This window comes from Rhinolophus ferrumequinum, chromosome 11, assembly GCF_004115265.2.
Source record: "Rhinolophus ferrumequinum isolate MPI-CBG mRhiFer1 chromosome 11, mRhiFer1_v1.p, whole genome shotgun sequence".
In the NCBI taxonomy this organism is placed as follows: Eukaryota; Metazoa; Chordata; class Mammalia; order Chiroptera; family Rhinolophidae; genus Rhinolophus; species Rhinolophus ferrumequinum.
In genome coordinates, this window is record NC_046294.1 from 51677051 (window position 1) to 51702826 (window position 25776).

Genomic DNA, 25776 nt, shown 5'->3' on the forward strand with positions numbered 1-25776 from the left:
GGAAACATTGGAGTGCTTCCTGCTTTCCTTTGCTGCATCCAGTAACTGATGAGTGATCCAATTTTGTGACAGATTAGGAAGGGAAACTGTCAATAAGAGAAGCCTGGAAGAATGGAATGGCCTTGGTGACAATCTCCGAAAGGATCCAAATATAAGATATTATGTACTTCCTCCAAATGCCTCCCATGGTTTCAGGTACGTCCTTATTTCTGGTGAGAGGCTTCTTCTGAAAATACCTGTAACTTTTAGCCCAGCGCAATCACCATTAACAGGAACCCAGGAGTAGCTCCTTCACCACCAATCTCCTTCCTCCTTAGTCCCATAGTTGTTGGACTGCGTTTACTTATACCCAAGGATGAAGACACCTAATGCAGTGCCCACGTGGCAAGGTACACAATACCATCAAATGCAAGATAAAGGTATTCGTGAGATCTCAATTTGATGGGTCACCACTAGCCAGCCTCACAGCACAAGCAGTGCCTTCGGGTTGGTGTCTGCCCACTCTTGGTACAGGGTATTGTGCAGACTTCCCAACTACCAAAGAGAATCAGAGTAGGAGACAAAAATCTAGAGGTGTGGAAAGGAATATGTAGGTTCAGGTGATGGCATACAGGTGTACTTGTCCAGTTAGTTCCCCACCCCTGATCTCCTGGGTCCTTAACAGATGGCTGAGAGCAGATAGACCCTTGCAGGGCGTGCTGGGCAGAATTCTAAGATAGCACCTTGATTTCAGCCTAATGAGACCCGGAGCAGAAAATCCGGCCATGCTGTGCCTAGAGCTCTGACATATAGAAACTGAGATAATTTGTGTTGTTAGCCACAATGTTTGTGGTAATTTGTTATATTAGCAATAGAAAAATAACACAAAGAGGATAGATGTGTTCAGGACCAGTATAGAATTAGACAAGCAGCAATTGTCTCTGAGTAGAGAGTTTCAGGGTTTTCTTGCCTCCATAATCTGCAAGCAGTAAAGGCAGGGAAATATGCCTGGGCACGAAGAATATTCCATTAGCTGAATGAGTGGATGTCCAGATATCCCAGAATAAACAGTCATTCCAATAATGCTTAAATTGAGTGTTGGTAAGTTTACAGGACGGCCAATGCTTCTGCTTTAGCATCCAACCAATCAGACAACTCTAAGATACCAGAGGGGCAATCAGCTAAGAATTCCTCCGGCCTCATCAGACTAGCCAGTCTACCGCTGCAATCGAAAAGTAAGGAGGTACAGGCTTTGGGTCTGTACCAAAGACTCTCATCTTCTGATGGGCCATACCATCATCTACCGTGTTTCCCCGAAAATAAGACCTACCCAGACCATCGGCTCTAATGCGTCTTTTGGAGCAAAAATTAATATAAGACCTGGTCTTATTTTACTATAAGACCGGGAATATAATATAAAATAAATATAATATAATATACAGATATAATGTAATATATAATACGGGGTCTTATATAATATAATATAATATATAATATAATATAATACTGGTTCTTATATTAATTGTTGCTCCAAAAGATGCATTAGACCTGATTGTTTGGGTAGGTCTTATTTTCGGGAAAACACGATAACATCCTTCTATATTACAAATAAGAAATCCAATTGTACTTGTCCTTTAAGTAACTGTATGGAGGATCTCCTGTACCTTTGTATTTTTTTTCCTACAAAACTATATTTGGGGTCACCAATTTTATTACTTTTTGACCCCTTGATCTAAAAGTCATAACCATACAGCCTTATAAAAGCCATTAGCTCCCTTAGTACCCCCTGGAGTTACCTCCTTCACCTGGAGGTGGGGATGGGGAGTGTTCTGGTTAACTTTATGTGTCAACTTGATTGGCCATGGATGCCCAGTATATGGTTAAACGTCATTTCTGGGTATGTCTATGAGGGTATTTCCAGAAGAGATTAGCCTTTAAATTGGTGGAGTGAGTAAAGTAGGTGGCCCTCCCCAGTGGAGTCGGCATCCAGTTAGTTGAGGGCCTGAATAGAACAAACAGGTGGAGGAAGGCTGCTCTCTGTCTGATTGTGGAGCTGGGACATCAATCTTCTCCTGCCATTGGTGATCCTGGTTCTCCGAATCAGACTTTGACTAAAATCTACACCACTGGCTCTCTGGCTGTCAGACTTTTGAACTATACCACTGGCTTACCTGGGTCTCCAACTTGCAGACGCAGATCATGGGACTTCTCAGCCTCCATGACTGCTTCAGCCAATAGCTTATCATACACAAACATTGTGGCCCACTTCTCTTAGTTAATTTATATTTAAAAGTGTTAAGAGGAAAGAATACACATTGAAGTATATAGGGGTAAAGGAGCATTATATCTGCACCTTAATCTCAAATGGTTTGGGAAGAAAAACATATACATTTATTTTATAATATTGTTTTCTTAAGTTTGAGATTATTTCAAAAATTAGAAAAGAAAGGAAGGAAAAAAGAAAGCCATAAACTCCAAGGAGAGTATGTTCATCTCCTTTTATTGAAGGAAATAAAACTTGTGCTGCAGAGGCAGGTAGGTACCTCAGAGCATGACAAGGTAGCCATAGGGCTGGCATGACAAGCCACAATGCTGGCCAGGGGTCCTACTATGGTGGGAGGACCAAAACCACAAAGATAGCAGGAGGTAGCAAACATCCCCAACACCCAGTGCAAGCATTTCCATTTGCAGAGAGCTTGGCCATGCATCGTGAAAACAGCGTCCCCTCCCAGCTGGCAGAGTATCATCTCAGGCCACCAAATCCATCCAAAATAACATGTAATCTCAGGTTTGGAGATCCTTCCCTTTGACCCAAAGATTCAGGCCACTAGAAGATCTGGGTTAATCTTTCAGCCTTTTATCCCAGATGGAAAAACAGACAGTTCTTGAAACATCGCATCAGTATAATTGGACAGGTGCTGATATCCAGCCTTGTTCTAAAAGCAGCTACATTTTCTTTCCTGACTTCTCACACTGCTCTCACCGAACATGTGCCCCAGGAAACTTTTCAATGTTCTAAACACGGACAGAGTGGGGGCAGCAGCGTAGGGGATGTAGGGAGTCAAAAGCCGCTACATAGCCAACACCGTTTCACAAGAAATAGCACAGGGAACACTACTGGGTCAAGATCCTCCGAAACGGCTGCTAGAAGCACACACAAGGAAAAACGTGGTCGTGCTCGCTCCCATATCAGGATCGGCTGTGCCGAAGTACTGGTCCAGGACGTTGAGCCATTTCATGTTCCTGGTGGATTATCAACCACCATGGCATTCCATAAGCTGTTCCAATTTTCACGTACAATAAGATGTCTGGGCAGTTCAGTCACAGAAAATCAAGCACTAAAGAAACCTGAACTGATTACAAATTGATAATGTTATAGAGCCCAAAATTTACATATCCAAGAACTGATTGGTCAGAAGGTGAGGGGAGGTGGTGTGTGGAAAAGAAGTTAAGAGTCCAAGGGTTTATTCATATGTCCTTGATCGTAAACCACCCTCATATCCACAGATTGGGAGGAAATTCCAAATTCCTTATTTAGAAACAGCCATCATTTGATTAGTCGGTTGCAGTTGTCTCCAAAGCTGGACACATGGTTTTCAAGGACCAAAGTCTCGAGAGCGCTAGACCAGGAAATGGGAGAAAGCAAGGCAAGGAAGAGAGGGTATCAGGAGTTGGAATTTCTGAAATGAGCATTAATTTCATAGAAGGCTTGGCACGATGATGCTGGAGTGCGCGTGGTTTTAGTGATTGTTCTTGGCTGCCTCCTTTGCGGCAGCAATCAGTGGAGTGAGGCTGGAGAGGGGCTTGGCAATCTTCAGGAACTGATGCTAGAAAGAAAAACAAGAGCAAAAGACACATGACTATTTCCCATTCTTCCTCAGAACCATTACAAGATGTTAAGGGCTTCCATGTTTTATAAAGATGCTACCTAGAGAGCTCAGATCAGCCCCAAATTGAAGGACATCTTTAAAAGATAATAAACCATTTTGGAAAACTATTTGGCAGCATCTGCCTACAGCTAAACACACCTGTGTCCTATATCCCAGCAATTCCACTCCTAGGTATGTTTCCAAGAGAAATGAGTTTGTGTACCCACCAAAAGACATACACTAGAATGGTCCCAGCAGTTTTCTTATAATAGTCATAACTGAAAAGAACCCAAGTGTCCAAGAGAAGGGAAGAATGAATAATGTTATATTCCTATAATACTACACAGAAAATTACACAGCAATAAAAAAATTATAGTTGATACACTGACAATAGGATGAATCTCACAAACATTATGTTGAGTGAAAAGAAGCCAGATACAAGAGAGTTCAGATTGTATGATTCCATTTTACATTTGGTAAGACTAAACTATGGTGATAATCAGAATAACAATTACCTCTGGAGGAAGATATTGACTAATCATGACCCAACGCTATGCATTTCAGGAGCACTGATCTTACAATTTGTTGTGCTATCCTTGAATCCAGTAAGGCTAATTAATCCAGTAATGATTAATTACTTTCACTGGGCTGTACTTTGAGCCATACCCCCCACTATTAAAGAAGATCAGTTTGGAGAAAACACCATATAGAAACTACATGTACATTTTCAGTAAAACTGTGGAAAACAATTCTTTACGTAACTCAGAGCCTCTTAACTACAACTGATTTTACATTTAGTAGTGAAAAAATTTTTATATATTGAGGATGTGGGATGTTTCTTCCATTTGATATATAGGAACTATTACATTTCCTTTTCTGTCCTGGCTACTAGGAAACTGAGGACCAAATTTTACGTTTAAACAAAACTATTTAACTCAAATGATTTGCGTATTTGATTATTTTTCCATTCTTATAAGTCCCTTTTTAATCATATTGTACGTGTGTATAGACACACATACATATAGACATATATACACATATTCTTTGCTAGAAGTTGCTTCAACTTCTTTTTGGACAGAGATAGGTCATAAAGAGATACTGAGAACAAGAAGTTACCATTACTATGAGAGGAATAAAAGATTTTGGCTCAGTCATGAAGATATGAATTCCAAATAACATCCTATGTATTTCTGTCCATGTATGTGTTTGCATAGGAGAAACAGATGTGAAGCTTTCATTACTTAAGATTCCGAAAATCATGGTTTTGAATATTTATAATGTACAGTAACAAGTTAAAGAGCCAATGTCCTTAGCTCACGTGTTTCTGCTACTCTCCTCGAAGATGAGAAAGCAGGATAATCAAATACCCAACTGGGAGCCTCAGTTTTCCTTCTCTGTATAATGAACAAAGTAGACTACGTAAGCCCTAAGGACCTTCCAGTTTTATCACTCTGAGCCAAAATAGCACTGGCCAAGAGCACACAAACTTGAGAGCCAAAGAAACAGGTTGAAATCCTGCATCCACCGTTTATCGGCTATGGATTCATAGAAAAGTTACTGGACACCTGACACCTCAGTTTCCTCATGTGTAAAAATGGGAATAACAGAAGCTACAACTCACAGGGTTGTTACAAAGAATAGATGAAAATAAATAAAGTCTTAGTGCCTAGAGTGTGGTAAAGAATCAGTGCAATGCATTTATTATTATATCAGGAAGAAAACTTTAAAGGGCACTAATCTTTCAATAACTATAATTTGGTACCTAATTAACAATATCTTCACCGATCACAGGCTTAGCATAGTATTTGCACATTTCCAAATTCCTAGGGTTTCCAGAACAAACCTCATATGAAAGGCAAAGGGATCCTATTATAAGGGGTTTTTAGTCCCGAAGGATTCTAGAGACTAAAGGATTATACTGCGTAGAACCCAGATCTCATATCTAATACATGAGTGCTCTGTAACCAGTAACCCCAATCATAAAGAAATGCTAACTATGTTCCAGAGGGTATTATTTCAATGAAGCAATTTCATTCAATTCAACAAATATTTTCTAAATACAATGCTGAATTAGGTCCTAGGGATAAGAGGAGACCCAGAGATTAATAAACTAGAGGTTATAATCTAGTGGGAAAGACAGAGATGTTTACAACTAACTTTAATACAGGGCAGTGTGGTTACATCCTGCCCTGCCCTGCCCTGCCCTGCCCTGCTCAGTTGCTCTTGGTCCTCATAATAAAAAGGTAACTGACTGTGCATGTCTACAGATTAATCACTGTCAAAAGTTTCATGTGATACTTAGCAAATCACCATAGGCAATGTAGTAAAATAATACTAATAATAAGAAATTGTACCTGACACATAAACGTTACACACTAATGTGGTCTGCTTAAGGTAGCTTTTGCAACCATATGAAATAATTGTGCTATATATTCAGGATTAAGCAGGTGACAGTATAAAAAACTTGGCAACCCCCCAACTTTAGGCTTCCCCAAGCCTGGCAGAAATCACTGCCACCATCTGAGAGGGTTTCCAGTGGAAAAACTGGGAAGACTGGAAAAGCTGCACTCGCTACTAACTATCCCCTAAACTTATGTCCTCTGATATCCTCGACTGAAAATGTATCTTTTGAGCTTATCTCCCCATAAACTGTAACTTGTGTAATATTTGCATGTCAGAGAGCTTCTCCTCCCCAAGACACAAACTCTGCTAGACTAAATCAGCCAGAACAAAAGAAGGGCTAAAGAAGGATACAGGCAAAATTCAACTGGAGCTCAGAAAGATTTTCAAGCTGAGACTAGGAGAATGTGTGATGAGTTTAACAGGCTGCGGAAGAGGCTAAGGGAGTAACATGAGCAAAGGCCCAGGACGAAGAAGGTTAGGGACCTGGGTCTACAGGCTGAGTGTGGAAAGTGGTGGGAGAGAAGCCTAGTTCTATAATAACCAGTACCTCACAGACAGAAATGAAGCAAAAAAGGCTTGATTTAGCAATTCCATGAATCAGGTGCTTTCCTGCACAGAGGGGCAGTTACCTGCAGCAACTCTTTAGCGGAACCCCTCTTCTCCACATCCATCTCAAGACAGCGGTTCAGAAAATCTCGGAAGATACCTGACAGCTTCTCTGGATTCTGAAGTTCCGGGGTCCCATTGGTGGCAATGAGGTACAAGGCCTGGCAACACAAACGGAGAATCACCTTAGTTTCCAACTGAGGTTCTCTCTTGGTCCCAGACATGCCCTCTAGAAATATGGTCAGCTGCTTTCCGCCACTAGGACACAAAGAGGCAGCTCTGGTATACTGGAAAGAATATGACCTAAGGATCAGGTTTAACATTCATCCGGAACGGATTACGTTAAAAAACCGAGGTACCACTGTAATATGAAACTTTTCAAGCATTCAGCACTTTAATTCACTAAGTGCTTACAAAAACACTACCTCGTTTAATGACCACAATAACTGTGGGTCATAGGAATGACAGGAATTATCATCGCCATTTCACAAAGCCCAGAAACATAAAGAGATGGCATGCCTGGGCTCAAGCTATTCATATAAGCTCATGTGCTCTGACTCAAACCCCAGTCTTATTTCCATCACACCCTTCTGACCTTCATTCTCAAGGCAATTCTAAATGAAGGTGGGGAAGATGAGTGGTGTGTAGATTCAGAGGGCAAAACTAGGACCGAAGGGTAGAAACTATAGAAGGTAGTTTCTGGACTCCTATGCCCAACTCTACTCAATATCTCCACTTGGCTATCTAACAAACATTTCAAATTAACACATTCAGAACCAACCATCATCCCACTTTACCTGCTCTTCAACCTTCTCAGTAAATGACAACTCAATTTTTTCTGCAATTAAGTTCCAAAATCTTGTAGTCATTGTTGATTCCCCTTTCTCTGATATCTCATTCATCTTGTCAGCGGTACGTTCAAGATATTTCCTGAGTTCAACCATTCTTCACTTCTACTCCTACCAGTATAGTTCAAGCCACCCCTCTTGTCTGAACAATTACAATGGTATCTCATAGTCTGTTTTCCATAATTCTTTTACAACATAATCAGATCACGTTACACCGCAGCTCAAAATCCTCCAATGGCTTCCAACCTCTTGGAGAATAAAAGCCAAGTTCTCACAAGGGCCACAAGGTCTTACCTGATCTAGCTCCCTGCTGGTCTGTGACTTTGTCTACCATTCTCCACCCTGCGCACTTACTTCCTTCAGGGACACTGCGCTCCTTGCTGTTCTCAAATCAAGTCCTCTGCATACCTGATTCCTGGAAAACTCTTGGATTAGATTAATCTCATGGCTCCCTCCTTTACTTTCTTTAGGTTTCTGCACAAATAACTTATAAGAGAGGACTTCCTTCTCTGCCCCAAATAAAACAGCACACTTCTCCCTCTTTCCCCAATTACTCTTTTAAACCCTTTACTCTGCTTTTTTTCATAGAACTTACTTTCTGTTACCATATAATAATTTGTTTTATTATCATTAGAACAGCTTCTTACACATGACAGGAATTCAACCGTTGAATACTATAAATGAATGAGTGACTGCTAATATCCCTATTTTTACTTTGAGCATTTATACTTTAAATTCAACAATGCCCAGTTTTACCCAGAAAAGAGAGATCCAGGTTGAAAGCCATAGAGAACAGCCTGAGTCCCATTTCCTGGGACTAAAGATAACAGCCCAAACATCTTGAAACGGGACTAGTAACACTCACTCTCAGAGGGTTTTCATTGAGGTACGGGGGCTCCCCTTCAATCATTTCGATGGCCATGATGCCCAGGGACCAGATGTCAACCTTGGGCCCATAGGCCTTCCGTGTCACAACCTCTGGTGCCATCCAGTACGGGGTTCCCACCATGGTGCTCCGTTTGCTCTGCTCTGGGGTGATCTGGGCACAGAATCCAAAATCAGCTAGAAGAAAAGAGAAGAAGAATTTATATTTAGGGTACTCCTTCCACGAGTACTGACTGTATGCCTACCCTTAGGTGTCAAGCTCTGTATCACTCCCACCTGCTGCCATCCCTGCTTCTCCAAAGCTGGAGTCACCTAACTGCCACCTTCATAACCAGCTCCTAGCCTGTCCCCTGTTCGACACTGAAGAGAAGTAGGAGGAACGTGAGAAACATCACCTCCTGCCTCTCACCAGTCCTCAGGCCAGAAGAACTAAGCATTAAAATCCAAGCTGCCCATTTTGGCCTTCATTCCTTGCCCCAATTCTACGTTCTTCTTGAAAACCGTTCCCATACCCCAAAATATGGCAACTAGGTCCTTGCTTTATTTCCTGGGCATGAGTTCTAGACTTAAACCCTAATCACCTACAATCAGGCATGGCCCTGCTTTTATTAATTCTTCATAATATACCGGGAGAGAGCCTGCTAACAGTCTTCCCATAAGCTGCCCATCCACCTATGACACAACCTGTTTGTCGGGACTAGTGGTCCTTATGCTTTGGAACAAAATGTTCTGCCTGAAGTTCATGTACATTACATTGCAGTTATATGTTTACTTAACTTATGAAGCCTTTGATAGAAAGGACTGTGTCTTCTTATTTTTTTAAATTCCCAGAGGATCTGGCATGTAATAGACATTTAATAAAAGTTTGTTGAATGAATGAATGAATGAATGAATGACAGAAATCACACTAACTCTTTTGTAATTACGTATTTCATGTCACGTATTAGACTGAGAACTACTTGAAGACAGGCAAAAGTATACCTCATTGCCCATCAGAAAACCTAGCACATGGTGGGCATTCGGTAAACTTTTGGCTGAATGTATAAAATGACACCCTATATAGATCTGAGTAATATAAAGATCCTGCATATCCCAGAAAATAAATAAAGACTCTCTGGTGAGTCTTGTAGCTAGTATTATATGAATACCATCCCGTAGGAGACAGGGTCCCACAGAGAAGTATCATCACTCCTACTCACTTAGCTTGACCGAGCCATCCATTCCCAACAGGATGTTGTCACTCTTGATATCTCTGTGAATGACCTGGTTGGAATGCAGAAACTCCAAAGCCTGCAGGCACTATTGAAGTGATGTGGGCAGAGGGAGAAAGAAAGGATATATAATACGAAGACTTAAAGAAAATCGACTTATCCAACCTCCCCATTCTATGACAAAGAAAGTGAGACCCCGATGAGTAAAAAGACTTGCTCCAAATCAGTGGCACAGATAGGTCTAGAGCCTACTCTTCTGTCTCCAGACTAAGCATTCTTTCAATACTCCATGCTGCCTTATACCTTTCTTATAATATACCTTATTTATTATATTTTATTATGATATACCTTGTAAGAGTTTCTTTAAGTACATGTGTTCCTGCAATATATTTTGGAGTGATTTTTTTGTTTTTGTTTTTTTTTTGTTTTTAACGGAGCGTTAGATACTTGGCTAAGAACCTGCCAAGAAAAACTACTTTGTTAGAATGGAAAGGATTTTGTAATGATAAAACTAGAGGAAAATGACAAATAAGAATCATATCTGGGAAACTAGGCATATGGAAGTGCTATCAGAAGCAGTGAAGTTAGGAGGATAATCTTACTTTTGTGAGGAGATACTTTATACTGTTTTGAGTATGCTGAATTTCTATACCTATTAACATTTGTAGACAAATGTCTAACAGGCAACTGAACAAGAGTCTTAAGTTCTATATAGAGGTCTGGACTTGAGATAAGTAATTACAAGTCGTTTGTGAAGAGACGATTTTTTTTTTTTTTAAGTTACAGAAATGGTTGGAACTGGCAAATGTCATAGAAGAGGAGAAAGAAAAGAACCTTGGAAAACACCTATATTTAGCAAGCAGAGTAAGTGACACAGAGATTGAATAGAACAATGAAAGTGCCTGGTTTTGCCACTTGCCTGATGAACAAAGTCATTCTAGACAAATCATTTATTCTCTCTGGGTTTCTATTTTTCCATCTGTAAAATGTGGGGATCAGAAAAGATAACTTCAAGATTGCTACTAAAACCACTAGTTTAAGTCCAGAACCCAAAGCTAAAATTTTAGAAGCTTCTATCAACTGAAAAATACTGAAGATGCAAACCAATTGGAATATGCTATTTAAATGTTCTCAAATTAATATACTTCCTTTCTTAAAATACTGCATTAGTGGTACAGAAAAGAAGTCAGATCTCCTACGAATCCCAAGCCTGTGTTAATTCTATTAATTTACTGTGTTTGTTCTAAATCCCAGGGTTTCTCATGCAAAGGTGATCATATTTTCTAGGACAGGATTGATGTCACATGATTTTATGTTTCCTAATATTGATTAAATATACAACTATATAATTTCATCTGTATGCCTCCAGATCTTGCATCATCAAACCCCAACCATACTATTAGACTCATCCCCATAAAACTCTGAATTTAATGTAATCATTTAATCTTCTAGTCTTCTCCCAAGTCCCAAACTTTTCTATGATTGGGCTATGGGAAAGTTCCAAGCTCATATCAGCAAAACCCCAATATCCTCAACTTCTCTGAATATTTACTTCATCTTCTTGCTCTAATGAAAATGTGGTTACCCCCTGAAGACACTGCTTCTCCTAGAGTCCTTGTGGAGAGGATTTTTTTCCCCTCTTACACCAGCATATTACAGGCCGTAGACATTTAATAGCATGAGGAGAAAGGAAAAATACCAATTTAAGCTTTGTTTTCTATTTCTTTTGCCTGGACATATTCCACCCTACATTTTTTCTTGGCTTGCTTTTTCATATTATTCAGATCTTTATACAAATCTATGCAACACCTTCCCTGACAACTAAAATAGTACTTCTTCTGTCACTACCTTCTTACTCCACATCATAGGAAACTTCTTAGCACATGAAGAAAGCAGAATAAAAACATGATTAAAATAGATATCCATATGAAAGAGAAGGAAAATATTACAAAGTGTTTATAGCAGTTATCTTTAAGGATTGAAACTATAAGTGACTACACACATGCACACACACACACCTACATATATTTGGGACTTTCTAATTTTTCTACAATGGGTATATAATTTTATAATGAGAATTATCTTTAAAGAAAAAAATCATGGTGATAGAAATTGCAAAACAGGTATAATAAGAGAATGATGGGAGAGTGTAACTAACTTCTCCCATCTCCACAGTGCCCAGGCTGAGATTCCATCAGGTGCAGAACTTTCATAGACATAGATATGGGGCCACCTCCTGCTCAAAGCAGGTTAGCCATTGGCCTTACCTCGCGGCACACAGCTGCAATCTGGCCTTCATCCATGCAGGTTTCCGTCACCACGTCTGTCAAAGAACCTCCAGCCAAGTATTCCATGACAACCCACAGCTCATCTCCTACGAGGTAACTGTAGGAGGGAGTACACATAAAGGTTGAGAAGGAACAGAGTACATTGAGTCATAGCACTGGATTTCAAAGATGAAGCATATACACAGAATGAACCTATGTTTCCATCAGATCTGGAAGAGTCTAGGGTTCTTTTTTCTGGGGAAAACCAGAATTTGGGGGACAGAATTACTAACTTGATATCTCCTAAGGATTCACTTGGAGAAAACAAAGCCGACTGTTCTGTGAAGCCCCAAAGGGCATAACTGAAGATCTTCAACTAGGTTGAAGATATGAAAAGTAAATTATATTTCATCACAACACAAAGTAATGTTTCCTAAAATTAGGCATAATTCCCACACCGCTAGAAGCATCCGAGCAGAGAGCACCCAACCATTTGACAAAGATGGGATTTGAAGTCCACGTAACCAATCTTCGGGAAACTGACTAACCCTCCTTGAGAGTTCTACTAGATCTGAGAGCCATGAGACCAAGTACTGGGTCTTGTTCAAAGACTCTATCCCCAGAGTCCAGCACAGTAGATGCCAATATTTTCTGAATAAATCAATGAGTAAAATAAAATATAATTATAAATATTAAATGAAACAATGGCTATAAAAGCTATTTAAAAGCTATGGCGTGTTATCCACATAGTGAACATGCCGACAACGATCTCCATCTTGACTGTCTCTGATTCTAGGAATGGCATGAATCCAGCAAGAGCTGCAGAGCCTAGCCTCCTCTGCCATTTAGTACTGTACACCTAAAGATATTATGGGGCTGACACATGAATGAGAACCAACAGTGTGACTCGGGATTGGATCACTCGGTCCTGTTATGTGATAAATAAAAAGGTCACTTTGCCTGTCTGGTTAGTACCTGCAGCTGTAGAGTAAGACAAATAAAAATAAGGATAGCCCAGAACCCCACAGACTATTCTGCTAGCTTCAGACAAAGAAGCTAGATGGCACTGGTTTGAGCTGTGTGGTATGTCACCTCACATTCATCCTGACGTTAAGACCACTGCTGTGTGGATGGGGAGACCACTGGAAAAATACAAATGGTCTCAAGCAAAGGGTAACGTTTGAGTCTTGTTCTCTTGACTGTGAATCTAGTACGTCTTCCATAAGATTTTGTATTCTTTATCATTAAAAGTCTTATAGGTGTTTTTTTTAATTTCCATAAAGAATACATAGGACAAAGTAAGTCTTTATTCAAGAATCTATTTTGACCAAGAAGATTATGGGGACTTGGACCAAAAGAGAATTCAGGACTAGGTAAAAAGCCCTCCGCTGGCTGGCATGATCCTGTTTCCTCCCTAACCAATCTGACCGGGGGGGAAAAAAAAAAAAAAAGCACATTTACGGCCTCTCACTCAGCACATCCAGAAGACATCTGTTAACTTGGACTGATAGAGGGAAGAAATAGGAGGGGCCGAGAGACTACCTCTGGACACTGACGAGGCAGAGCCCATCTACCTGGGCCCAATACGTCCCTGTCAGAGCTAAGACAGCGCAAGTTCAGAGGCAGGTTGTCTCTAACACTTTGTGGCTACCACACACTGTGCCAGGTACCTTCAAACACCACATCTCCAGGTAAAGCCTCAGAGCACCACATATTGGAGAAGAACAAACATGGATCGAGTTCTTCTCTGGGACAAGACACGAAAACCAGACTCTCAATTGGATTAGATTGGTACAAAAGGCATTGCGGTTTTTGCTATTATTCTTAACCTTTCAAACCGCAATGACTTTTGCACCAACCTCATAATAGTTTCCCTGAATGCTCCAGTTAAGGCCACCCACTTCTGTCCTCCCACGGGGGCTTCCACATCCTTTTTGTCTACAGCAGACTAGGAGCTATTTGAGGGCAAGGCCTGAGCTTTATTTACTTCTGATTCCATATCAATAAACAATATTTATCAATCTTCTAATCCACTCCCAGAACACAAATTTCTTCAACAATACGGTCATGAATTTTACTGTTTAGATACTGCCCGTGAGGAGGAAGTCATTATTTTATGAGTATGCCATACCCTTATTGAACAGCTTTTATTCTTCTTTATCCTGAGTCCCGTATAAACATAAATCTGGTAACTTTATTGCCTTCAGTAGTTTGTCCAAGCTATATTCTCCATATAATAAGTTCTTAAAAGAGATGGGAAGGTAATAACTTCCAGAGAATTCTTCAGAGCCATTCATAACCCACATCATAGACAATCATCCCCCAAAGGAAGGCTTCATTCTCTACAGCTATCAACATCATACACTGGGAAAGTCAGAGTCTTTTTTAAAGACACTGAAGCTTACCAATTTTTTGGATGCAGAACAAGAAATCTGGCAGAAATGAAATCTGGTTGGCAATGCGATATAAATAGTAAAGGAATTAGAGTCCAAGACTTAGTTCAATATCACCTCTATCTGTGATGTCTCTGAAACCTGGGCAAGAAGCTCACTTTCTTTTTTCAGAGAAAGGAGAAAACACGATATGATGGAAAGCACATGGAAGTTGGTGCTAGGAATATTCAAATCCAAAACTCTCATTTGCTACTGACTGGCTTACTGGTCTTGACTCGTTATTAACATCTATCAATCTCAGTTTCTTCATTTGTTAAACACAGATAATAAATCCTACTGCACAATGAGATACGGTTCACGAAAGCACTTAATAAAAAGTGAAGCATAACACAATGCTATAATAGCTACAACCTTATTATATTGAAGAACAGAATTGTGATCGGCTGGAACAATGTGCTGAAGTCATCCACAAGGGATTTAATGAAGACAACTAAAAATTCTACATTATCAGTTTAAGGCAAATTCACGTAAAGAAAAGGATCAGAGATTTTAACGGACTACAAACTTACTAGGAGTCAACAATGAAGTAGGCCTCCTAAAAAAACAAAACAATGAATGAAATCATTAGGTTGTGATGAGTTTAGAACAACAGAGAAGTCCCATTCTCTCTATCCTGGTCAAATCTCAAATGAAAATACTGAGTGTCACATTTTGTGAAGATACAGACAAACTAGAAGTTATTCAGGAGGGTGAACAGGATAAAGAAAGATTTCGGATGCAGAATGATTTAAAGACCTACACGTTGAATCAGGCAGATAGGCTGGAGGACTTCCTGAGACAGAACAAACAGTACTAGGATGAGCTGTCAGGAGCCAGAGGGTGGTGGGGTTCAGCCTAACCCAGATAGACTGTACAGCAATCAGAGGTGTCCAGTAGTAGGCAGGGTCAGCGGCAGAGAGCTAAGCATCATGCGAGATTCTTAAATGGAGGCAGTTCTGAGTGCTGGTGTTTCCTTGTCCGTTAACAGCTGCACCATCCATCAGTCCCAAGGGCCCTATCTCTCTGACGGTACCTATCACTCCATACCTGTCCAAGTAGTTCACAATATTTGGGTTCTTATTTTCCCTCATGACCAGGATCTCATTAATAATCAGCTCTTTCTTCGGCTGCTGCTGAAGGTTCATCTGCTTAATGGCCACCTGAAATTAAAGTACATTCAATATGCAGTTAGAGTTCCCCAACATTTACTGAGCACCTTCTAAGTACCAGGCCTGAAACACTAAGGAGACAGAGATGAGTAAGATACGGTCTTCCCCTTGAGGAAGTCATGGTGTATTAACACAGACCAGGCGTACTCCATGTGAGGTCTCCAGACCAGCAATAGCAACATTATCTGGTAATTGTTGGAAATGGACATTTTCAGGCCCAACCCAGACCTATTAAATCAGAAACTCTAGGTTTTAATAAACCCTCCAGGTGATCCTGCTGTACACCACATTCTGAGAATCCAACTTGCTACTAAATAAAATCTTTATATTAGAAAAATACTTTCTAAAAATCACAATATTAAAGAGGTACGCTGTAACAGAAGTCCATACAAAGTGCTACAGAAACACAAAATAGGACAGGAACTCTTTTCATTGGCAATGCAGAGAGGCTTCATGAAGGGGCAAATGACTTTTTGAACTTGGTATTGAAAAGTAAATAAGTTGACCAGGTTAAGAGAGAAGAAAAAAAGGGGATGAGATCCCTATAATATTTATGTATGAAAAAGATCTTGGTAGGCTTTTTGTCTATAGAAATAAACAAATTTCCACATAAGGTATATGTTAGTTTCCAAGGTATTTGTGCCTGAATTTCTTGTGTGTGTGTTAGGTACTATGTAATGTATTCTCAAGCGTATTTCATTTAATCCCGAGAGATACCCTATGAGTTAAGCATTACTACTGACCCCTTTTGACAGACAAGGAAATGGTGATTCGGACAGGATATGTGACTTGCATACACAGCTATTCAGCTAGCAAAAAAGAATTAGAACTCTCAAAAGTGATGCCAATTTATCCTGCACACACGACCAGATTAATCTTCCCCCACAGCACACATCTGATAACACTTCCCCTGCTGAAAAAACATAGATGGTTCCTGTTTGCCTAGAGGGGCTCCTCAGCCTAACCTTCTAAGTTCTCATGATCTGACCATAGCTTACTTCCCACTGTATTCCTTCATATACTCCATGATCTGAGCTTCTGCCCATTTGGAATATCTTCCATCATATTCACATATTCAAAAGCTACTTATATACTTTGTATCAGGCCAAAAGAAACCTCATTCTCCAAACCAGATAGGCCTTTCCCTTCTTTGAAGCCCCGTAAGACCATATTTAAACCTTTCTTATGAAACTTAGCACGTTCTGCCCTGTATGATTAGCTAGGATGTGTATGTCTAGAAGCTTGAGAGTTCATTTGAAAGCTCTGAATCCCTGGTGCCAAGCACAGGGCCTGACACACAATGGGTGCTCAACAAATAATTTGTACAAATGAAGAAGGAAAGAGAGAATTCAGTGGGTTGACAGGTATTTTTAAACCACAAGCGGCACGAGCAATAGGTTACTCTGCCCCATAGGAGTAGACTTTAAATGATATGATGAATGTCCATTTCCTAGAGATATTTTCTGTTTTTCTGCTTAACAGACAAGAACATGAACACCTACTAGAACAACTAAGTTAGTCTTTCCAGAAGCAGCAAGAAGGATAAAGGATGAATAATTGAAATTTTTATAAGAAAAAAAAACCCTGACTCTATTATTTATTCAAGTCAAGTATGGACAGTTTTTCTGCAGAGATCCAGTTCATCAATAGCAATAGAAATGATTCTTTTAAATATTTTGACCACCTCCATTCCCTACCCCAAGTGAGAAAAAAATTGCTTTAGAAGGGGGTCTCCTATCAGGTTAGGCTTCTGAGCTGGCTGCAGCTTTCTATTATTAACAGAAGATGAGCTTTTGCTAATGTCTGTAGGGTAACACACTGATCTACAGACATTATGTTAAGTATAGTAAGCCCTGTAACACACGGTAAGGTCTGGAGCCGGACGAGTACTTCTGGTGTTCCTCGGGCTACCCTGGAGGATGGGACGGTGCTGAGGAACCTCACAGCGGTCGCTGCCGGCAGCAGAAAGGAAGAAGAGAGGATAGCAGAGGCAGTGGCAGGACACCAGGCGACCTTCTCAATAGCTACCGACTAACTATAGCCTAGTTCAATGCCTGTCTAATCAGATCCTTCCTATTCAGGCCACCAGACAGCACTCCTATAGCTGAAAGAGAACTGGCCTTGAAACTCTCAGGACCCAAGTTCTGGGGCTGAGTTTGTCCCTTACTGACCTTGACCAATCACAAGCTCTCTAAGCCTCGGTCCTTTTATCAACACACTACGGGTAATAACACCAACCTTGATTCCCTTCCTCAAAGGATCATTCTGAGGACTAACTGAGATCGTGGCCAATGTGTTACTCATATAAAAAAGAAATTTAAGTAATAAAGTAAGGCATCAATGAAAATGCGAATCCTCGTAATAACTGCCTTGGCACAGAGCAGCAAGAATGACAACAGCAGCAGGAACAACAGCCAACACCAGGTCCCCTCCCGCCACTACTATTTACTGAATGCCTACTGTGTGCCAGGTGCTGTGTTAGGTGCTCTACCTACCTTATCTCAGTAAAACGTAACAACAACTCTGCCAAGTAAAAATCATTACCTAGGTAAGGAAATCGAGGCTTAAGACTTGCAAGCCAATTGCCCAAGGTCATAATCAATGCTCACGGGTCCAGATGATTCCAAAGCCTCTTCCAGTCTACACACACATTCCTTCCAAAAATGGGCTTGAGAAATAATTGTTGGATCTATAACTGGAAGACTTCCCAGCATTAACATGCTAAACGTCCTGTACGTGGCAGTCGACAGCTCTGTGCTACCGCGCTGGAGAATTCCCCATAAGCACCACTCACAAAGACGAAGCGCATCTGGCCAACTCCACTGAAGATTGATACTCCCTGGGGCAGGAAATGCAGCTTTCCTGACCACACTGCATTAGCCACCCTAATGGACTCGCTTCCATTCATAGCGTGGTAACCACAAGGCAGCCCATAGTGAAGTCAAGTTTCTGTTTCCCGTGGGCAGCTTCTCACACACGCAGCCGCCTGGCCTTCCAGGAACAACATGTCCATCATCAACCTGCCTCCCCTCAATGGCTGCAAGGCCTCCGAGGCCAGAAACATGACAAGGGGCCCTAGTGCCTCCCCTGAGCTCTGCTGCGGCCTTGCAGCCCAGAAAGCACAGGTTTAGGTTTTAGAATCAGAAGTTTCTGACCCAGTGCTTGCCAATTGTACAACTCTGCAAAGGTTATGTAAACTCCCTGAGCCCCAAATTCCTCATCAGTAAAAAGGAAATGACATTACCTACCTCATTGGGTTCTTTGTAGGGTGAGTATAACCTCCTCTTTTCTATCTCTGCCTCCAATTCACCACATTTCAAATTGGTACAATGACATCATCCTTCCTTCCTCACCATTATTTTAACACAGCTTCCCTCCTGCCAGCACTATAGGTTTTATATGTACACAATGGGAAGCTGGTCTCTTACATTTATATATGATTTTATTGCCTGAGCACCTGCCAGGACTGAATCTTTCCTATAGTTCTTATTCTTAGCACAAGGTGGGGCGTAAAGCAAATGTTCAGTAAATGCTGTGTAGCATAAATAAATATGTACAAACAAAAATAAATAAATATGTAATTCTTAAAGCTGATGATGTATTTTCACATCCACTGCTTTCCTGAATTCTCTCAACACTTTTGTGAGGCATATGTTATCATGCACATTTTATAAATAAGTAAAATTCAGGCTCAGGGAGGTCAAATGACTTGTCCAAGGTTCTGTAAGTCACCACAGGTAAACATTTCGGTGGATGGATTCTCACCTCAAAGAACAATTAAGAAATCCTTAACCATAATGATGATTTTTCTTAAACAGTTGACTTCCCTTCAGTGGAGCCTCACTGTTTGGCGTAGGCACTTGTAAAAGACTCAGTGAGCGCACTGAGATATGTGCTGTCCCTACTAATCATGGCTTCTCCAGTGCACCAAAGGCTTTCAGCCACCACACGCATACAAACGGGGCTTAGCAGCCTTCCTCCGAGGAGCCTGATTCGATTTTCATTGGAATAGAAGGTACCTCACCCTCTGCGCACCAGTACTCTGCACTATGAACTTCCCCAGGCAGCTTCCATCCACAGCCCGCCTGCCAACATTCCCGCTCTGCAAACAGAGGAGAATGCAAGGAAAGCCCAACTACCCTCATTCCCTTCGTGGCCTCCTTCGGCTGAAGATAAGATCTTGGGTCAGCAGGTCTTGGCAGTAAGGTCGGAGTTCTGCCCGCTTAATGAAATGAGAAAGACAAAGAGATGGCTTCACATGAGGACTTCAACGCCTACTGCAATCCTGGACACAGAGGAATGGAAGGACAACCAGATTAGGAGCCAAGAGACGTGTGTTTAAATCTCTCCTATATCCGGTTTCTCTCCCGAGCACCAAATGTGGATACACAATTGGTCACCAGGCAGCTCCACAGGAATGTCTCTCAGGCAGCATTCAACTTCTTCAAACCCACACCTGCACCTCTTTCTTTCTCCTTGACTAACATGATGCTCTGTGAGGCACCCTCACATTCAGTCCATCACCAAATTCCGTCCAATCCATCCACTTGTCCTATGCCACCACCTTTGTCCGAACCATCACGTCTCACCTGGAGTTACACAACAACCTCCTGACTCACCTGTTCCATTCTTAGCTCGTCCAATCTGTTCTCCACACTGTAGTCACTACGATTCCAAAATCTGTCTCACCATGTTAGTCCTCTGTTTAGTTCTAGTCTGCTACAGTAAGAAACTAAGAGTGTCCCAACAGAAATAGACGCAAAGACATAGGAGGAAAAACAAGAAACAAAAAAACTGAGGGTTGCTAGATGGAAGGGGGGTGGAGATAGGAGGGAAGGCAAAGGGATTAGAAAGCACAAATTAGTAGCCTCGATATAGTCATGGGGATATGAAATACAGTATGGGGAATAAAATCAATAATGTTGTAAAGATTACGTGGGTGCCAGATGGACACTGGACTTATCAGGGGGATCATTTCATGGACTGTGTAGATGCCTGACCACTGCACTGTACACCTGAAGCTGAAGTTGAACAATATTGAATGACTATATATACATATAATATATATATATACACACACACACACGTATAGTCATGGGATGTGGAGCACAGCATAGGGAATACAGTCAATGGTATAGTAACAGCTACATACGGTGTCAGAGGGGTGGTAGATTGAGGGCCATTATCACTTTGTGAGGGGAGTAATGTCTGACTATTACATTGTTTTGTACACTTGAAACTTAAAAAAAAAAACAAAACAGCAGCATCCAGTAAATGAAAAAAAAGAAAAGAAAAAAAAGAAACTGAAGGTGTCCCTACTGAGCTAAGAAGCGCTGATATTTAACCAGGAAACAGCAGAGCTGAAGGAGGAACAGTTGGTGGTGGGTACTCACCTCCTGTCCTGTGGCCACATCCATTGCAGTGTACACAGTACCTGACGCCCTGAACAACAGGTGGGGGAGGGGAGAAAACAGGTGTTAAGTTTGTCAAATGCAGCCCTTCGCACAATCTGGCAATGCAAGTGCTCACAATAATAGCAACACTACCCCTGCCCACTGCCCCCTCACCTTCTTGTATTTGAGAGACAGTGTGTAAAGAGCACACAGGCTCTACTACCCAAAAGACCTGAGTTCCAATCTGGAACTTCTACCTAGTACCTACCAGCTATATGATCCTGAGCAAATTATTCTCTGAGCTTCACTTTCCTCATTTGCAAAGTGAAGATAATGAGATAAAAGCATATAAGAGAATTTAAATCGATTAGTTCGTAAAGCACTAGCCAAGTGCGTAGAATGTAATACGTCTTCAATATTCTATACTAATTTCCTGCTCTTTCTTCCTCATCTCCTCTCCTCCATCACCCTCGGCAAGTTGCTTTAACCCTCTTGTAGCCTCAAACTCTTCATCTGTAAACTAAGGTAAGATTAGAGCTATGATTTGCAACTGGAGTTGAGAAGTGAAGGAAAAGGGACCCTAGGGAAATTTTCAGAATGAGGTGGGGAATGGCTTATATTTGTAGCAAAATGGGATATGGGCTTCTGGGGCAACAGTCATGTTCTGTTTCTCAATCTGGGTACTGGTTACGTGGGTGTGTTCACTATGAAAAGTCATCAAGTTGTACAATTATTCAATTAAAATTTACATTAAAAATGAGAACTACTAAAAAACCTATAAAAACTTGAAAACCAATAGTTGAAAACCAATAGTTTTCAAGTTTTTACAGGTTTTTTAGTAGTTCTCATTTTTAATGTAAATTTTAATTGAATAATTGTACAACTTGATGACTTTTCATAAAGTGAACACACCCACGTAACCAGTACCCAGATTAAGAAACAGAACATCACTGTTGCCCCAGAAGCCCATATCCCGGGGGGTGGGAGATGAGGGTGAGGGGGATCAAATATATGGTGATGGAAGGAGAACTGACTCTGGGTGGTGAACACACAATGTAATTTATAGATGATGTGATACAGAATTGCACACCTGAAATCTATGTAATTTTACTAACAATTGTCACCCCAATAAATTAAAAAATAAATAAATAATTAAATAATTAAAAAAAAAACTTGAAAACCACATTAAATAATCTAAAATAATCTCAAAGTGCCCTTCTTGCTTTGATGATACCGTGTTTCCCTAAAAATAAGACCAGGTCTTAAATACTAAGTTTTGCTCCAAAAGACGCATTAGGGCTTAGGTTCAGGGGATGCCCGCCTGAAAAATCATGCTAGGGCTTATTTTCCGGTTAGGTCTTATTTTCGGGAAACACGGTACTATGATCCTGTAAAACAATGTTTTTCAATATGTATTCTATCAAGAGGATACATGAATTTTATTTGGCAGTTTGTAGAACAGGTTTTTCTTTTTCATTTTTTCAAACATAAAATATTAAATATGCTTTCTCGAACAGATATCCTTCCAGGAAATCTGATACTACTTCTACCCTACCCCCAAGGTATCCTCCCTATACATACATATGTACATTCACACAAAGAGAAAGAGGGACGGAGGGAGGAAGGGAGGGAAATACTAGGAGTAATGCTAGGAAAGTGATCATGGCCATTCTGAACAACTAAAAACCTCGTTGAATGCCTATAACCACAAACCCTTTATATCTGTAGGTGATGATATGCAATACTCTTTATAACTTTATATGCCATATGTCAGATACATATGATGCAATTTGAAGAAATGTAATTCCATGTATTGCAAAAATGCATTTCTAGGCAAGCCCTGAGGTTATGCTTCCCAGGAAAATCAGGTCAATTCAGGAAGAAAAGTCAATTGTAAGTTTGTCTTGTAGCTAGAAATTACGGTCACCAGCTTCCTAACCAGCACTCTGCAGTTGGGATCCTAGCTCCATGCCAAGAAGCTATGATCATGAGCTAGGGCTATCAAATACGCATTGCGCTATTTGCACAAGCAATTATTTCCCCATTGCCTGATCATGCTTCCTCCAGCCACCTTCCGTCATAAAGCTGTCTATCTTCCTAGGCCCATCCTCCCTGTCCTACCAGATGCACCATTCTTTCTTTTTTTGAAAAAAAAAACTTTTATTTATTTTAAGTGTGTTTTTCCAGGACCGATCAGCTCCAAGTCAAGTAGTTGTTTCAATCTAGTTGTGGAGGGCGCAGCTCACAGTGGCCCATGTGGGGATCGAACCAGCAACCTTGTTGTTAAGAACACAGTGCTCTAACCAACTGAGCTAGCTGGCCACCCTGAGATGCACCATTCTTAAAAGGCAAGTATGCCCAGGTCTTGGGAGATGGACATTTTGGGACTGTCTCTATTATTACAGAAGTCTAGAGAGCTACTCAGGCCCACTGGCTAGTACTTCATTATTTCTACCTTGAATAGACATATGATTAGACATGTGAATTCCGGGTCCCAAAAAAAAAAAAAAAATTGTTTTTCAGGTCTTAAAGGGAAAAATAAGCAAAAATTATAGTAGTACTAATACATCATATTTATTTGGCATTTATATTTTTAAAATTATGGAACATGAAAACATAAGCATAGGTGATTAATAAATATTTCATTCCTCCCTTACACTGACAGACCTGTCAAATAGCAAGGAAAACACATTTTGTATGTGTTTCCTATTTATGGGCCTCATACATCTGAATAAAATTGAAAAGTCAGAAGTTTTGGAGGTGAAAGACCGTAAATCTGCAACTTTTCTCCCTTAAATTTGTGAAGAAACTGAAGTCCAAAGAAGGGACTGACTTGCCCACACTTGCCCATGTACCTTTCTGCTACACTCTCAATATCTCAATGTACTTAGCTAAAGGAAATGCCATCCCAGATTACTCTGAGGCAAGGAAAATAATTCCTTTTCAAGGTGTTAACTACCCTATACCAGTTCAGACTCACAAAAGCATGTCTGGTAGGAAAAGCACTACACCAGGGAAAAAACGAGATCCACTCAAGCCCAGAGTTGTTTTAAGGATTAACTTAAACAATAGATGGAAATAACAGATGCAAGCTGTAGAATGTGGAATAAATATAACACCAGTACATTATGCAATACTTTATTTTCAGAAGTTCTTGGATGCATAGGAAAAAAACTACAACAGAAAACCTCACTGACTTCATCAGCAACAACGCTGTCATTCCACTAACACTGAGAGCTTCCTACAAGCCAGACTTTTTGGGGTTTTTTTTCAGTTTCTTTTTAATTTTAGCTGTTTGGGTAGGTCTATAGAAATCTCTCTCTTTTTTTTTTTTTTCATATAGAGGTATAACTTACCTCAAGCAATTTGCACAAATATTAAGTGAACAACTTGATGGATTTTCAATAGGTACACATGCACGTGTTCACCACCAACATCGTCCTTAAAGGTCCCTTCATGCTCCTTCCCACTCAACATCCCCTTCTCATTTACAACCATTATTCTGACGTTTATTAGCATATGTTAGTTTTGTCTATTCTTGAATTTCATATAAACAAAGTCATACCGTATCTGCTTATTTATGTCTGGCTTCTTTTGCTCAAAACAATAGCCAAACACTTTCAAGACTTATCACAGTATGCAGGTTTCCCTTAAACACACAGGAGTTAGGGGCACCAACCCCCACGTAGTCAAAAATCTGCGTATAACTTTCGATTCCCCAAAACCTTAAATACTAATATCCTATTGTTGATCGAAGCCTTATATTTTGCATGTTATATGTGTTATACACCATATTCTTCCAATAAACTAAGCTAGAGGAAAAAAAATGTTAAGAAAATCATAAGGAAGAGAAAATACATTTATAGTATTTATTTAAAAAATCGTGTGGACCCACCCAGTTCAAACCTGTGTTGTTCAAGGGTCAACTGTATCATCATTCTTTGTCTGACTGTCTAGCTCCTTCTGTAGACACGAGGTCTTTGAAGCCAGAAACTGTCTTTGATACATAGCTGCCTTCCCGGTGTCTAGCACATAACAGGGCACAAGTAAGATTTACTGAGTTCAGTACACTGAGGGCAGCATACACGAAGGAAAGAAGGAACCAGAGAACAGAAGCCATGAATTCTGGCATCCACCTAGAAACACAGGTCCCATTACCCTAGCATAAGGGTCTGCGGTTGCCTGTCTTCCGTGTCATATTGGTGCTAGTCGATCCCAGGACCGTGTAAACACGGTTAATTTAATCTGGAAAACCAGAGCTGTAATTTGGGAAGCAGGTTTTATGCTAAGAAAATGGTTTCTTTCACTCTCCCTACAGGGGTATTTGTAGCAACATGGTCAGCTAATGGCACGTCTCTCATATTAAGCATAATTCTGCCGAACCTAAAGTCAGCCTAACGTAACACCTCCAGATGGGTGAGGGGTAAAGAGGAACAAGATTTATGGCAGGCAAAACAAAAGCAAAATCATATATACCAGCACACACAATTTGAAGTCATTGCTAGAGAAAGAAAATGCCCCTACTAACCCTTGTCCGATCTTCTCAAACCGTGTATATTTCTTCTTAGGATCGCCAACACTCACTATGCTCCCTTTGAAAGAAACAGAGAGCATGAATCATTTTTTCCCAGATCAAGGTACAAAACAGGCCCCATGTTTTCCCAAACCCTGGAGTTGGCAAAGGTACCTCCAACACCCAAAAACCATACTAAGC

At 40.6% G+C, this 25776-nt stretch overlaps 1 protein-coding gene across 6 annotated transcripts in view; it reads right to left on the reverse strand.

Moving 5' to 3' along the window:
• Positions 1-2461: 2461 nt before the first annotated feature.
• The window catches only part of PAK1 (p21 (RAC1) activated kinase 1), a 132862-nt gene continuing 109547 nt past the window's right edge, over positions 2462-25776 (reverse strand). For all 6 annotated transcript variants that reach the window (XM_033121712.1, XM_033121711.1, XM_033121713.1 and 3 more), the window contains 8 exons: positions 25591-25654; positions 21063-21111; positions 15548-15660; positions 12069-12186; positions 9790-9889; positions 8571-8767; positions 6881-7018; positions 2462-3806 (listed from right to left, as the gene is read on the reverse strand). In XM_033121712.1, coding sequence (XP_032977603.1) covers positions 3720-3806; positions 6881-7018; positions 8571-8767; positions 9790-9889; positions 12069-12186; positions 15548-15660; positions 21063-21111; positions 25591-25654 — 866 coding nt within the window. In that variant the 3' untranslated portion in view covers positions 2462-3719. The remainder of the gene's footprint in view (positions 3807-6880; positions 7019-8570; positions 8768-9789; positions 9890-12068; positions 12187-15547; positions 15661-21062; positions 21112-25590; positions 25655-25776) is intronic.